Raw genomic sequence first — 16,069 nt, forward strand, 5'->3', positions numbered from 1 at the left:
AGGTCTCCACATTACTGACTTCTTCAGCTGCTACCATAGTCCTCTTTCCGTCTCTAACATCAGTTGAGGTCCTTGTCTTTAGGCCTTTAGCCAGTGCATCCTCTACTTGGATTCCCGTCTTGATGAGATAGTTGAAATCGAGAAAGTATTGGATAGCCATATGATGGTAATACGGTGGAGACAGATTTTTCACCACAATTTTAATCTGATCTTCATCGGACAATCTGTGGGTCATCTGAGCAGCTTTTCTCCTCCATCTTCGGATGAAGGAAGTGAAAGTTTCATTATGCCCCTGTTTCAACATTTTCAGATCCCTTTTGGTTACCTCTATCCCTTCCTCCATGGAAAATTGATCCACAAACTTGTTAGCAATGTCTTCTAAGGTTCGGATCTCTTCAGACTTCAGACTCAAAAACCATTTCTTTGCAGTTCTGACTAGAGATCGAGGGAATACGAGGGCAATCTGCTCTGGAGAAAGTCCATGTTGCTGTAGAAGAGGAATGACAGATTTCAGATGACTGGTGGGGCATCCCGTCCCATCATACTTGTCAAGATCAGGTACTGTGAACTTAGGAGGAAGAACAACTCCCGGGACTATCATGAAGTCGGACATGCTCAACTTCTTAGGGCCTTGGAACTTCATGCTTTCCATTTCTCGGGTTAGCTTATCCAACCTATCTGTTATCGCTCTGCCCTCATTGGCTCTCTCCAGATGAGGGAGACAATTATCTTCTGCATACTGCTCATCCTCGACATCGTCTTCGACATTCAAAACAGCAAGCCTGGCCATTGCAGGAGGTGGGGGAGGTATAAGTGGAATTTGCCGGGGTACAGGTTCTTCAGAAGCAGAACCTCTATCACTTTTCAGACGGACTATCTCCTCACTCATACTATTCATCTGTTGGAGCATAGACTTCATCAACTCATTCATCTCGGCCAGAGTATTTCCAGATTCAGCCATAGGTTCTGGTGTGGGTTGAATAGAAATAGGTACTGCAAATGAGTGAGGTCAATAAGGTCAGACTCTCGCCATGGAATCGACAAACACTAGAGTTCAATATAGGGCAATCAAATGAAAATCCCATATACAAGCTGAGACAAAAGATGATACGAGTATATCCTCCCATGGATAAAATCCGGCAGCATAACATCTATGCAAGGAAATGTGGTAAGATAAGCACATAGAGTTTGTGAGCAAGTCTAAAGGATAATGACCAAACCCAAGGTATCTGAAAGAAAATCGGCAGCATGACGGCTATACTAGGAGGGTCTCAGCAACTAAACATGAAGAGTATGCCGTCATGGTCAAGATAAAGCAGGGCTCTCAGCAAGAACACACACTCCGGTAATGATGATGGCAAGATAGACTCATAATCGACATGCGGAGTGATCTGATCAGGATCGATCAAATGATCAGGCTTACGGAAAACAGATCATGACTAAAAGAGCCAAGAATCTGATGATAATCCACAGAATGGATAGATGGGGAAAAATTGATTAGATTAGAAGGAAACCTAACTAAGAAGCAAGCCCTAATCTAATAATAAATATATACATATATATACATCCTAACCAGGGGCACCAACCCTAGTCTAATCTAGCGCAGCCAAGAAAATCTTGACCCAGAAGTGTCTGTGAGTGTACTAGATAACGCGGCGGGTAACCACGGTGTGACTTACCCTTCTACACTACATGGGTAGGCTGACTTCTATCCTAGGCTTACATATGCTGGTCGCACATGTTCGTCCTATATGAGTACATATATATAGTGTCCTAGCAAGGGTTCCCTAATTTTGGTTCTAAAGGGAGAAACTAATATATATACATAATATAATGAAATAAAAGTAGGGCCCGGGCATTTCTGCAGGGTACTATGCTTATGACCATACCCTTGATGTATAACGCCAGCACACCCAGCATTATACAAAGTATGTTCATTGCTCATCGGCTGCTGTAGAACACCAGCACACCCAGTGTCTACGGCTGCAGCTCCGGCGCATAGCTCGGAAATAGATACAACGGTTCCCATCTGGTACGCGTCATATCTATTCCCTGAGGCCAATAATGAAAATGATGAAAGAAATAAAGAATATGACAATGTATGATGTGCGATGTGTGAATCTCTTGTTTTATTTACGCGCCTACTTGGTGCCCCTGGATTTCTAACGATAAAGTTCCCATTTAACTCGATTTTGGCCCAAATTTCCTCAAAATTAGTAACAATGGCATTTTTACAGAGTTAGGCAATGTTTCAAGAAATCCCCAGCAGAGTCGCCAGCCTGTGGACCCCGATCCGGGACGGGCGTAGAGGGACGTGCCCCCGCGCGAGTCCGCGTGGAGGGACGTGCCCCCACGCGAGTCTCAGGAGATCGTCCACGTGAAGGAGAGCCCCACCAAGGAACTCTCGAAAGAGTGCCCCTCACAGCATGAGCGGCGATGTAAAGTGAGATACCTCTCGATTCGGGGACTAGCCCAGATTCGAGGCGTACCTTAAACAAAGAAGAGTCGCCATCCAAGGAAGTGGGCCCTGGATCCCATGCTGTGCTCTGTTGCAACGGATAACCAGAGATATAAAATAGGGTTCGTGCCTGATGACGAATGGGGAAGGGATTAGGCGCCCCCAATTCGCCCAAGTGCTAGCACCTGGTCTCTTATGCCATTTATTATTAATTTTGAAGAGTTTTGGGCGAAAATCATGCGAAATGGGAACGAATATCTCCGAGATAACGTCTAGCTAATCATGCATGTCTCGGAGATGAATAAGAAGCACACACAAAAGAAATGAAAGATATGTCGCCTAAGAATAGCTAGGTTATGAGTGTCATGCCTAATTGGTGTCTAAGTTCTGGTGGACAAGCACATGCATGTTACAGCTAAAGGTATAGGATCTGTACATAAAAATAAGAGAAACACAACAAAATACATAACACAAATAAACTATATATATAACAGGAAAACAAATCCTAACTCTAATGCAGGACTTGACTCGGACCAAGATGGCCGTCCATCTTAGCTGCTCTACGTATCCCGGCCTCGGGAAGAATCGGAGTCAACGTAGTTCAATGCCCTATTCTAAACTACGATGCCTAAAACTCTAGGACCGCTATCCTAGACTCGATCCACTAGACTCGACTGATTTTTAAAGCTTTTTGTGCGATTGCTTAAATTCAAGTGGATTGTAATTTTTAGGACTCTATATGCCCTAACTAATGCAAGTTGATTAGCCTTAGGCTAATGCAGGTGGGCCCTACATCCTATGTGTACCTAGGCTGTGCATTCTAAGGAAAACCATGGGTTGACTATATGCTTCCTAGTCTAGCCATCGATTCGACTAAATGTCTAACCGATCGACTTGAGGCCTCCTAACTCTAGGGACACTCACACGACAGGACACACCATATCAATACAAATCAGGACCGACTCCTAACTCTAAAACACCCTAAATATCTAGGACAGACTCCTAACTCTAGGGGAAGATCTTTTTGAAAAGGTTTTGAAGTTTTTTGTATTTTGAGAATATTTGAAATGTTTATTTTTAAAGGTTTGAAAGCTTATGGAAGTTTTGAAGTTTTTTGTATTTTTGGGAATATTTGAAATGTTTATTTTTAAAGGTTTGAAAGCTTATGGAAGTTTTGAAGTTTTTTGTATTTTTGGGAATATTTGAAATGTTTATTTTTAAAGGTTTGGCTGGACCTGGGATGTGAACCCCAAGCTGCACTACGTACCCTGTTGAAAGGGATCAAGCCAACGTAGTTCGGACCAGAATTCCTAACTACTCTGCACATGACTCAAGATTTTTTTAAATTTTGATTTTTAAAATGTTTTTGGATTTTGAATTGTTTTTGAGATGTTTTTGAATTTTCAAGTGTTTTTTGGAATGTTTTTGTTGTTTTCAAGTATTTTTGAAATGTTTTTATTGTTTTTTGACACCAGAGAATAAAATCCTATCATCATAAGGGTAGGGAGACTTCTGGAATCCCGCAAAGGTTGGACATCATCCTATACTTTGCGGGGGAACGAACAGGAAAATAACTCGGCAAGGGTTGGACAGCATCCTATACCTTGCAGGAGCGGGTAAAGATCACGACTTGATGAGAGGATGGACAGAATCCTAACCCCTATGATGATAGGAAAATTCCTGGACTGACTGAAGGACTGACTCTCAAACTGGAAATTCTAAAAAAGATATGCTAATGAGACAAGGCATGTCTCTTAAAGAGATGGAGGGCAAATAGGGGTGTTAACACCATTTGCAAGAGGGTTGCACATACCAAAATGAAATGGGTTGCCATTATTAAAGTGAAGAGGGCTGTACAAACCAAAATGAAATGGGTTGCCATTATTAAAGTGAAGAGGGCTGACGATATCAAGATGAGGGGGCTGACATATATATAAAAAAAAAAATGAGGTGGCTGCCAATACAGAGTCGGTATGCTTGTGTGGAGCACGCTGGCGTTGGGTCCCGCTGATGTGGGACATTCTGATGTGGGACCCCTATGGGACCCACTGTGGGACCCGCTGATGTGGGACCCGCTGGGGGACCCACTGTTGTGGGACCCACTGATGTGGGACCCGCTGTGGGACCCGCTGATGTGGGACCCGCTGTGGGACCCGCTGTGGGGCCCGCTGATGTGGGACCCGCTGGGACCTGCTGTTGTGGGACCCGCTGTGGGACCCGTTGTGGGACCCGCTGTTGTGGGTCCCGCTGTGGGACCCGCTGTTGAGGGACCCGCTGATATGGGACCCACTGCTGTGGGACCCGTTGTTGTGGGACCTGCTGTGGGACCCGCTGATGTGGGACCCGCTGCGGGACCCACTGATGTGGGACCCGCTGTGGGACCCGTGTAGTGCAAGAATGAATAATTATAAAATAAAAACTGAACTTACGCTAGCTATAGGAGGAACAAGAGATCCAAGAAGGTGTTGACAGAGTCGGACCCGCTGATGTGGGGCCCGCTGATGTGGGACCCGCTGATGTAGGACCCGCTGGAGGTGGGGTGGAGGAGATGGGATGCCGGTGGAGCTCCGGTGGTTGGCTGAGAGGATGCCGGAGAAGGTGGTCTGCAGAGGGTTCGAGAGAAGGTGGAGGTGGCTCTTTTGGTTTGGGTCTCCAGAGGGTTCGAGAGAAGGTGGAGGTGGCTCTTTCCTGTTCTCGGTCTGCAGAGGGTTCGAGACCAGAAGAGCTCCTCCAATGGTTTTTTTTTTTTATATTATTCTGGTTTGACGAAAGAGGGGTGGTAGGTGAAGAAAATGAGGGGGAAATGAAGAAAAAAAGGAAAGGGAGGGGGGACAGTGATGATGGTTTTTTGTTTTTTTTTTTTTTCGTCAAATGGGAGGTGCGGGCTCAAGAAAAGAGAAAAAGGGGGGACAATGATGATGGTTTTTTTTTTATATTATATATATATATATATATATATATATATATTTATATATGCAAAAGAAAACCGACGATTCTCCTCTCTCTCTCTAAAAAATGGATTTTTTTTATTTTTTTATTTTATAAAAACAGGGTGGTGATATTGGCACTACCAATATTGATGGGCGCACTATTGGCGGGAAAATTGATGGGCGCACCATCCAATCGTGTCTTATTCGAAATCTGCTCTGCACCGTTCCAGGATAATTCACCCCCCTTTTCTGGTTTACACTACGGTCCTTTCTCTGCTCGTTCGCTAGGCAAACGTACTCGGATTTTGACGAAATTTTGCGGGGACCTAGCTGGGACCCTAACTTACCTTGGGGAGAAATTTGGAGTCCTAAAACATTGGTTTGATGGGGTTTTGCATAAAATTGGAAGGGTTTAGGGCACGGTCAAAATGAGGTGTCTACAGTCCACAATTTATTAACTACTTTTCTAACTAGTTGTTTAGATAGCATCTTTGAAATTGTAACAACTTCTAAACCTAATTAAAGGAAAGGAAAATGATATGGAGACAGTACTATCAATAGAGAGCCAACAATGAAAATGTGGCAAAACTACCCCTCCCGTGACATGTGGCATGTGGGGGATTTGTTCGGTTCCACACACGGTCTCCCTAGCAGAACTCTATAAATATCACTACCATGACAAAGCCCACACAGATAACCAATAATGGAGTCAGCTTCATGGCCCTTGTACGCAGTGACCTTCCTAGCATCACTCATTTTCTTGTTAAATGCCTTTTCCGGTAACTTCCGTCGCCGGAAATTAAATCTTCCTCCCGGACCCAAACCATGGCCCATCATCGGCAATCTCAACCTAATCGGATCTCTCCCACACCGGTCCATCCACCAACTCTCCCTCAAATACGGACCCATAATGCAACTCCAGTTCGGATCCTTCCCCGTCGTCGTGGGCTCTTCCGTCGAGGCCGCCAAGCTATTCCTCAAAACCCATGACCTTGTTAGGAGAATTAGGGTTTAAGCAAGGATGCTTAAAGCATTACACCCAAGGTATCTAATTTGGAATACCAAGTTTGTTGCCTCCAGCCCCTATATATAGAGATACACTAGGGTTAGAAGAGGTTAATGGGCTCCAGCCCAAATGGGCCCACTACACCTGGTCCATTACCTATTGGGCTTATATTAGAACATACATGGGTTATATGATATACCCAACAATCTCCTCCTATGTTCTACATATAGCACAATCCAATAGATAGATAATGTGATGTCCAAACAAAATTATTGAATCATCCATATCACCATATCAATAAAGATTTGTAATCCAACTAAAAACAAAAATACTTTAAAGAATAACCAAGAGTTTTAGAAATAATCTAAACTCAAACATAAGCAGTTTTATATGTAGGTGAATTATTTAATCAACGGAAAAGAAAATAATAGTTCCACTGCACTATAAGGATTCACTCATCAAGTAAGTCATCCTCATCAAGATCCAAATTGAGGCAATCTCCTCCATTTTCGCCAATTCCTGTAAATTATCAAATATGAATTTCATTAAAAAATGAATCCAATCATTTGTGTATTTTACTAAAAATATCTAGTTCTACCACAAGAACTTAGTATAATTTCATAATGGCTGAAAAATAAATATCAATATCAATAAGCATCAATGTCAAGTTTCAATCAAGAACCAGACCTAAACAGTTTCTTTACAAAGAACCATTCCATGTTTCCATTTGGAATGTTACAGGCATCATATCCAAATTGAGTTAAGCTGTATCATCAAGTTTGGAATGAAACAACCTTTCCCAAGAAGGACATGTCATCAAATGTGGAATGACATAAAGATAACTGTAAACATCATTGAAACATATCAAGTGCTTATCTTGGCTAAGATAGGGAGATTCGAAAAATTCAAAATAATATGAATGTAGGTTAAGACACGTCTACACAGTCTTTAACCCCATCTCCCCCACAGTTTTGAATATTCGATCTTTGTTCAGTCCCTTCGTAAGAGCATCGGCCATATTATCATTCGATCTCACATCAACCAAAGTGATAATACCTTGTTCTAGAAGATAATTCAGCGTGGCATGTTTCAGCCTGACATGTCTCCTCTTACCATTAAAGAGTGAGTTTTTCACAATCGTAATTGTAGCTTGATTATCACAGAACAAACTTAAAGAGTTAATCTTTAAATGGGTCAATGGTATGTCCAGGATCAGATCTCTTATCCACTCTGCTTCATCTCCTGTAGAAGCTAAAGCATAAAGTTCCGATTCCATAGATGACAGAGCAATACAAGTCTGTCTCTTTGACTTCCATGCAATAACAGCTCCACCCAGTGTAAAAACATAACCACTGGTAGATTTACTGTCTCCTAATTCTGATCCCCATGATGCATCAGAATACCCTTCCAGGATAGGAGGATGGCCAGTATAACATAGAGCATATCCTTGAGTACCCTTAAGGTATCTCATCAGCCTCATAAGGGCATCCCAGTGCTCATGGCCAGGATTACTAGTGAAACGACTCAGCATGCCAACTGTAAAGGCTATGTCTGGTCTAGTGCAACTCATAGCATACATGAGACTACCAATCAGTTTAGAATAATCTAACTGATTCACACTGTCTCCTCCATTAGAGATCAGCTTCTTGGTATAATCAAATGGTGTCTCAATCGGTTTACACTCACTGTATCCCCATGTAGAAAGTAGTTTTTCAATATAATGGGCTTGGCTAAGAGTAATCCCTTGCCTTTCAAAACTTACTTTCATACCAAGAATGGTGTCAACCACACCAAGATCTTTCATGTCGAATTCTTGAGCCAAAGTGGTTTTCACGTCACTCACTACAGAGAGATCGGAACCAAGAATCAACATATCGTCTACATACAAACAAATAATCGCAACCTTATTCGACACAGAACGATAGTAAAGGCATTTATCTGAATAACTGGTCTAAAAACCAAAGCTCTTTACTACCTTGTCAAATTTTTGATGCCACAATTTAGGTGCTTGTTTAAGACCATACAAAGATTTGTGTAACTTACAAACTCTGTTCTCGAAACCTTCCATGACAAACCCTTCAGGTTGGTTCATGTAGATTTCCTCTGTGAGGTCTCCATTAAGGAAAGCCGTTTTTACATCCATTTGATGCACAACATACTTCTCAATAGAAGCCAAAGCAAGAAGAATTCTTATCGTTGCCAAATGACAGACCGGTGAGTAAACATCAAAGTAGTCTATCCCACTGACTTGAGTATAGCCCTTAGCTACTAAACGTGCTTTATACCGAGCTATGGATCCGTCAGGATTAAGTTTCTTCTTCAAAATCCACTTACAGCCCACAGTCTTAGCCCCTTTTGGCAAATCGACTAGCTGCCAAGTTTGATTTTGTAGCAGAGAGCTCATTTCATCATCAATGGCTTCTGCCCACAACAAAGAGTCCCTAGATCTCATCGCTTCCTTATAGGTTGATGGATCATTCTCGACATGGTAGGTCACAAAGTCCTCACCAAAGTTCTTGGGTACTCTATCTCTTGTAGAAACCCTTAAAGGTTCTGATGTAGAAATCAGTGCAGGACAGGTGTCAGAAGTATTCTGTTCAAACTCTACATGCGATTCTGTAACCATCTCAGTATCGCCAGGTAGGTTCAAACCATGATCTCTGAGAAATTTATTCTCAAAGAATACTGCATCTCTAGATTCTATAACCAAATTGGTAGATAGATCCAAAAACCGATCAGCAGCACTATCTTCTGCACCACCTAGATAAACACAAGTGTTTGTTCTAGGTCCTACCTTAGGTCCCTAGGGTCTTGTATCCTCACATAAGCAATACAGCCCCAAGTCTTAAGAGTGTCATATCTACAAGGATGTTTATGCCATAACTCATAAGGAGTAGTGGTCAACTTAGAGTGGTGTACTCTATTCAGGATGTGATTTGCAGTTAAAACTGCTTCTCCCCAATAGCTAGTAGGCATGCCAGCTGTCAATAACATAGAGTTTAACATTTCAGTTAACGTCCGGTTCTTACGTTCAGCTATGCCATTAGATTGAGGTGAGTAAGGAGCAGTAGTTTCAAGTATTATGCCCTGAGAGGCACAGAATTCCTTGAACTCTGTCAAAGTGTATTCTCCTCCTCGATCACTCCTAAATCGCTTAATTTTCAAGTTCAATTGATTTTCAACACGATTCTTGAAAATTTTAAATTTATCAAAAGCTTCATCTTTCGATTTTAGGAGATAAATATGACAATATCTAGAAAAATCGTCTATAAAAGTGATTAAATACTTCCGACCACCTCGAGTAGTGAAACTTTTAAAATCACAGAGGTCAGAATGTATTAACTCAAGAAGTTGTGTGCTCCTAGAAACCGAACGAAAAGGTTTTCTAGTGATCTTGGTTTGTGCACACACTTCACATCTGTCAAATCTAATCGATGTATCTAAAGGTATATTATAAGTGTTAGCAAGTTTGACCATTTTTCTATAGTTCACATGTCCCAATCTAGTGTGTAATAACTGAGGATCAATCAAAGTGGAACTAACCTGACTAACGGTTTCATTTGCTAAACTCAGTCTATACATACCATCGATTAAGAAAGCACAGCCAAAATAATAAGAGTTGACAGTTAAAGTTACTCTACCACCCAAAAAAGATGAACACATGCCAGCATTGTCTAAAAGACTAATAGAAATTAAATTCTTTTGAATAGCAGGAACTACTTTAACATTTTTTAAAGTTAGTATTTTACCTGAAGAAAGAACCAGGTTCGCAGTTCCAGTGTGAGTCACCTCTGCCTCAGCTCCACTAGCCACTGTAACGGTCTCTTTCACGCCAACAGCATCCGTAAGCAGTTTCTTCGAGTTGCAAACATGGCACGTGGCTCCTGTATCTAACCACCAGTCTGAAGAAGTACTGGCCTTACCATTGCCTAACATGGCAATAAAACTCTTAGGCGCAGCACTGCCCACCATCATATGAGCTTCCTTTTGTGGTGTGTCAGATTTAGCCTTCTTAGGTTGTTTACACTCTGCAGCAAAATGACCCCATTTCCCACAGTTGTGGCACTTGCCCTTCTTTTTCTGAAAGATAGTCTTTTTGGCCTCCAACTTGGGATGGTCACTTTTAGGTGACTTGGATTTCCGAGGAAATTTCTTGGGATATGTTACCGCGTTAGCAGCAGACTGTTGCTGTCTAACCATCTCCAAGTTATTCCTAGCTCGATTCTCATCTTCGATTCGAATGAATCGTTTGAGATCATCCAGTCCCACTTGCACCTTTTTCCGATACATCTCGGTTTTGAAAGAGTGCCATGCAGATGGTAATTTATATATAATTGCACCCACAAGAAAAGAATCACAGACAGCTATTTTTTCATTATTCAACTTAGATCTCAAAATCTCTAGATCAGTAACTTGAGGAGTGATTTCCTTGTCTTCTTGAAACTTGAAATCCATGAATTTGTCCACCAGATGGGTCTTGGACAATTCCTCCTCCTTCTTGAATTGAGCATCTAAGTTGTTCCATATTGCTTTAGCAGTGTTAAATTTACTATAAGTTTATGCAAGACGATCTGAAAGACAATTCAACAAGTAGTCTTTGCAGAAATCCTCATCTCTAAGCCATTGAGATTCATCAACGTCTTCATCCGTCTCAGCAAAGGTACTCAAAACAGTGTAAAAACAGTTCATGTATTTTAGACTGAATTGAGTCTTTCGCTTCTATGAGGTAAACTCAGATCCACCAAAGGAGTGAAGTTTGACCATCTCAAAAGGCATAGAGATCTTTTCCATCGTATATTTTAGAGGAAGTAAAAATTGGAAAGAGTGCACCTAGATGGGAGATGCAGAGCCAAATCCAAGAAAGCAGAGAACTAAATCCAAGTTGAGCTCCAAGAACCAAATCAAAGCCGAACGCCAAGAAACAAATCCAAGACAGCTTCAAGAACCGAATCCAATTTTGATGTGATACTGCCCACTACAAAACCAAGGTTCGACCTCCACAACCAATGGGATGGTCTTACAAAGAGGGTTCGGCCAATTTTGGTGTAGCCCAAGACAAGCCTTGATCAATAGAAAAGCAAACAACAAATCCTTGCCAAGTGAAGACAAGGTCGGCTCTCATAGCAAGAGAGAGGTGGTCGTTGGTTTTCTTGGGGAAATAATCCGTCGAACCAGATTAATATTCGCCCCTTTTGTTTCTGATCCACCCCACCACCAGTAATTAGAGGAAGACTCCAATACAGCCACAAAGGAGTTTTTTTTTTTCTCAAGAAAATCCGGTTGGAAATATACGGGTGAGAGAAATTGATGAGAAAGCAACGAGATGAGAAAAAAGGCAGTGAGATTGTCCCCACTTTCACACGAGAGAGACAGAAGTCGTTGCCACCATTAATTAATTCCAATCACCATGAGCAAGCAAGACAAAGAAAGAACCTGATGTTCTTTTATCACACGAGAAAGAGATGTGCAGACGTCCTTGCTTTTCCACGAGAGTTAGGCAATCCCCTTTTCGCCCAAATCGATGGATTTTAGAGAAACCCACGACCGGAAATTAGAGACGGCCACAAAATCGATCCAAGAGAGGCAAGAAAGATACAGATGTTTTCTTTTATGGGAGTTAGAGAGATCCAAAAAAAATTGAAACCCTAAATCTTAATGCTTTAAGATTGTTAGGAGAATTAGGGTTTAAGCAAGGATGCTTAAAGCATTACACCCAAGGTATCTAATTTGGAATACCAAGTTTGTTGCCTCCAGCCCCTATATATAGAGATACACTAGGGTTAGAAGAGGTTAATGGCTCCAGCCCAAATGAGCCCACTACACCTGGTCCATTACCTATTTGGCTTATATTAGAACATACATGGGTTATATGATATACCCAACAGACCTCACCTTCGCCTGTCGCCCCAAAGCTGCCGCCGGCAAGTACGCCAACTATAACTACTCCAACATCGCTTGGGCTCCCTATGGGCCTTACTGGCGCCAAGCCCGCAAGATATGCCTCATGGAGCTCTTTAGCGCTAGACGACTTGAATCCTACCAGTACATACGCGTAGAAGAGACTCACTCATTGATGTTCAGACTCTTTGTTGCTTCCCGAAAAGCCATCCTTGTCAAAGAACACCTCTCTACTGCTAGCCTCAACATTATAAGCCGCATGGTGTTGGGTAAAACGTACACGGACGAGACCAAATCGAAGAATCAGATCATTACGTCGGAGGAATTGAAGAAGATGGTAGACGAATGGTTCTTGCTGAACGGGGTGTTGAACATCGGAGACTCGATTCCATGGCTTGGTTTCTTGGATTTGCAAGGGTATGTGAAGAGGATGAAAGCGCTTAGCAAAAACTTCGATCGGTTTCTAGAGCAAGTGCTCGACGAGCACAACGCCAAGAGGGAAGGGGTCAAGGATTTCATCCCCAAAGACATGGTCGACGTTCTGTTGCAGCTCGCTGACGACCCAAATCTCGATGTCAAGCTCAGTCGGAATGGTGTCAAGGCATTCACGCAGGTAAATATTCCTTTGCTAGAGTATTCTACCATGGAATTATGATTAGGTCCATGGATGATGACATAGTGTGTACAATATAGATCTCAGTTCAATCTGAAAACGGACGGATTGTGCCACAATCAAGGTGTTAATGAACCGGGAAGATTCATTGAAGTTGTAGCGCACGAAGAATCCTCCCGGTTCATTAACTCCTTGATTGTGGCACATGAATTATGAGAAGGATCATCCATTGGTTGATCTGATCTGATCTGATCTGTCAGTTTATGTGGTCGAACTAAGATCTATATACACCATATATCTTGTGTATACAAGGTTAAGAAAAAATGGTCAATAGGCAGTTCAATTGAATTCAAGGGCGGCGATCCTATTTGGTGGAAAATATTGGACTGAACAATGATATAGGTTTCGCAAAGGAGACTAACGTGTGGACATGCTCGTATTCATCATCATCTCGTATTCTCCTTTTACTGATGTAACAGATCAAAATTGGCTAATAATTCAACACACCTTGTCTTTTTTTTCCTTAATTTCCTCCTTTGAGTTTTTTTGAAAATTGTAATAACGTTTGGACAGCTGGTTAAATAGTAAAAGACAAGAGAGGTTTGTGCAACTATCAAAACATGGTGGTGTGAATATCAGTAACCTTTTCTTCTGTACATCTAATCTTCCCCCACTTGTTTCTTGTATGTTTCAATGATTGATGATCCAGGATTTGATAACAGGGGGAACAGAGACCTCAGCCCTCACTGTTGAATGGGCATTATCTGAACTCTTGAAACAGCCGCATATCTTTGAAAAAGCAACAAAAGAGCTCGATAAGGTAATTGGGAAAGAGAGATGGGTTGAAGAAAAAGACATCCCTAACCTTCCATTCGTAGATGCTATTCTGAAAGAGACACTGAGGTTGCACCCCCGGCAACACTGCTACCGCCACACCTCGCTAGAGAGGATTCAGTCATAGATGGCTACGATATACCTGCGGGAACTCGTGTGTTCGTAAATGTATGGACAATTGGAAGGGATCCTACTATTTGGGATGCACCCGAGGAATTCCATCCTGAGAGGTTCATCGGGAAAGATATAGACGTCAAGGGCCAGGATTTTGAGTTGCTGCCATTTGGGTCAGGGAGGAGGATGTGTCCAGGCTATAGCTTGGGGCTAAAAGTGGTTCAATTAACGCTGGCTAATCTGCTGCATGGGTTCAAATGGAAATTGCAGGACAAGATTTCACCGGAGGAATTGAACATGGAGGAGATCTTCGGGCTCTCGACAACTAGGAAGATCCCTCTCGAGGCTGTCATTGAGCCTCGGCTTCCAGCTCCTGTTTATCGAGTGTGATTACAAATCATATTTCAGATTTAGTACTTAATTATGGTTGATATGTCATATGCAATTCAAAGTGTTGCAGTTTGCTACCCTAACGAGTTGGTTTGTATCAAGTGAATTGATTTATGGAAATTGGTTGTTGAGATTTTCTCTCGTATTGATACAATTAAGGCCCTATTTGTTTTGGATTTTGAGAATTGCTTGAGTCCAGAACTGATTAAAAAAATTACACACAATTAAGTCCAATAATCAGTTTTGGACTAAAATCCCAAAACAAAACGAGCCCAAGAGTTAAAGCCGTCCAAATTGTTTGGTTGGGGAGGTTATTTCCTTATGAAAATGTCAAGCAAAGTGCTTTTATTGACCCAAAAGGCTTTATTTACTGTTGAGATAAGGGCAGCTAAATGACGCTACCCACCGAGGCGTTGGCTCTTCGGCATAAAGTCACGGGTTTGCTCCCTGTTGACGAGTGTTTGAATCCCGCCCCCAACTTACCTGATACACGTGGTGAGTGGGTCGTTGCATGTATCCGTAGGGACTAGTCCTACTCCCGAAGGGGGTGGGGACATCCTACGTCATCCAAAAACAAAAAACTAAATGACGCTGAGATCACCTTAAGCAAATGATTCTAGTACCTTATTAAGTCTCCATCAAGCCTCATTTGCGACCTGTTTATTTTTAGGAAAAATTACAAATGGGGGACACCAAAATACAAGAATTGCCAATGGGGGCCACTCTTTTGAAAAATTATAAATGGGGGTCGACAACAGAATTTGTGGGAAAACCTGACCAAAAGGCCACTATGGGTTATCAAGTCTAAAAGGGGGGTTATCTTCAGAGTATTTATTGCTTGCTCTTGAAAAATAATAATCAAATCAAGCAACCTTCTTGTTATAGAACAGACATTCCATTCTTTGCTTCCCGTTAACAGGCCTAAATATGATTTAACAAGTCTAATCTAAACAGGGTTATCAAATCTCGCCCTGGGATATCAAGTTCTCAACAGGGTTATTGAGTCTCACAAGGGGTTTTCAAGTCTAAACAGGCGTTATCAAGTCTTTATGAACTTGATAATCCCTGTTGACGTACTTGATAACCCCTTTTTAGACTTGATAATCCCGTTTTCGACCCCCCTTTATAATTTTTCAAAAGAGTGCCCCCCGTTGGGAATTCTCGTATTTTGGTGTCCCATGTTGGCAATTTTCCTATTTTTTTATTTTTAGAACCAGTTGTGAGTCCAAAACTGATTATAGGGGCCCTGTCTATTATTTTTTATAAGATAGGAATACTTTGATGACCAGCTACAAGGCCCGTGGGTACATCCCTAATAAAGTGCATTAATAAGGGCACCGAAAACTATAAAATGGTGCAAACAAACATATAATTAAATGCACTTTAATTGTTTGTAAGGACCATTGGGGGAGCCCTTGTAGTATTTTTTTGAAAGGGCACCCTTCAATTTATCATTCCTCACCTATGAGATATGAATGTTTTGGTTATATTAGTATTTTGAAAAATTTTCATGACATATGAGTATTTAATAATTTCCCTTGAGATGTAAGGCTCTTTTGTCATTTTTGATGAGTTAAGGATTGGGCGATGATATTTTCACTCCCCCTGCATTACGTTTGCGCCCCCCTTTTGACTTGATTTGAAGTAAAAAAGTGTTAAAGTTACCCACTATTCAAGTTATAAAGGGGGTGCATACGTAATGCAGGGGGAGTGAAAATATCATCGCCCGGATTTTATTACTTAAATGTATCATCTTTCTTTTAGGGTGTTCGGGCTCGGCTCGTTTAGTTTTTCAGAAGGCTCGTGGTCGGCTCGGCTCGTTTAGT

General features: G+C 41.7%; 1 protein-coding gene and 1 pseudogene across 2 annotated transcripts; one reads left to right on the forward strand and one right to left on the reverse strand.

Moving 5' to 3' along the window:
• The first annotated feature begins 6,091 nt into the window (after positions 1-6,091).
• Positions 6,092-14,384, forward strand: LOC143863552 (trimethyltridecatetraene synthase-like; annotated as a pseudogene). Its single transcript, XR_013240899.1, has 3 exons — positions 6,092-6,379; positions 12,282-12,905; positions 13,615-14,384. The product of XR_013240899.1 is annotated as a trimethyltridecatetraene synthase-like (transcript).
• On the reverse strand, positions 6,148-13,119 carry LOC143863553 (uncharacterized). The gene is made up of 2 exons (XM_077374260.1): positions 10,144-13,119; positions 6,148-6,913 (listed from the first exon to the last, which is right to left on the reverse strand). The coding sequence occupies exons 1-2, from the start codon at positions 10,847-10,849 to the stop codon at positions 6,846-6,848; spliced, it is 774 nt and encodes a 257-aa protein (XP_077230375.1). The 5' UTR covers positions 10,850-13,119; the 3' UTR covers positions 6,148-6,845.
• Positions 14,385-16,069: the final 1,685 nt, after the last annotated feature.

Source organism: Tasmannia lanceolata, unplaced genomic scaffold, assembly GCF_043159265.1.
Source record: "Tasmannia lanceolata isolate RefF3 unplaced genomic scaffold, GAP_Taslan_0.1 ptg000044l, whole genome shotgun sequence".
NCBI classification, from domain to species: domain Eukaryota; kingdom Viridiplantae; phylum Streptophyta; class Magnoliopsida; order Canellales; family Winteraceae; genus Tasmannia; species Tasmannia lanceolata.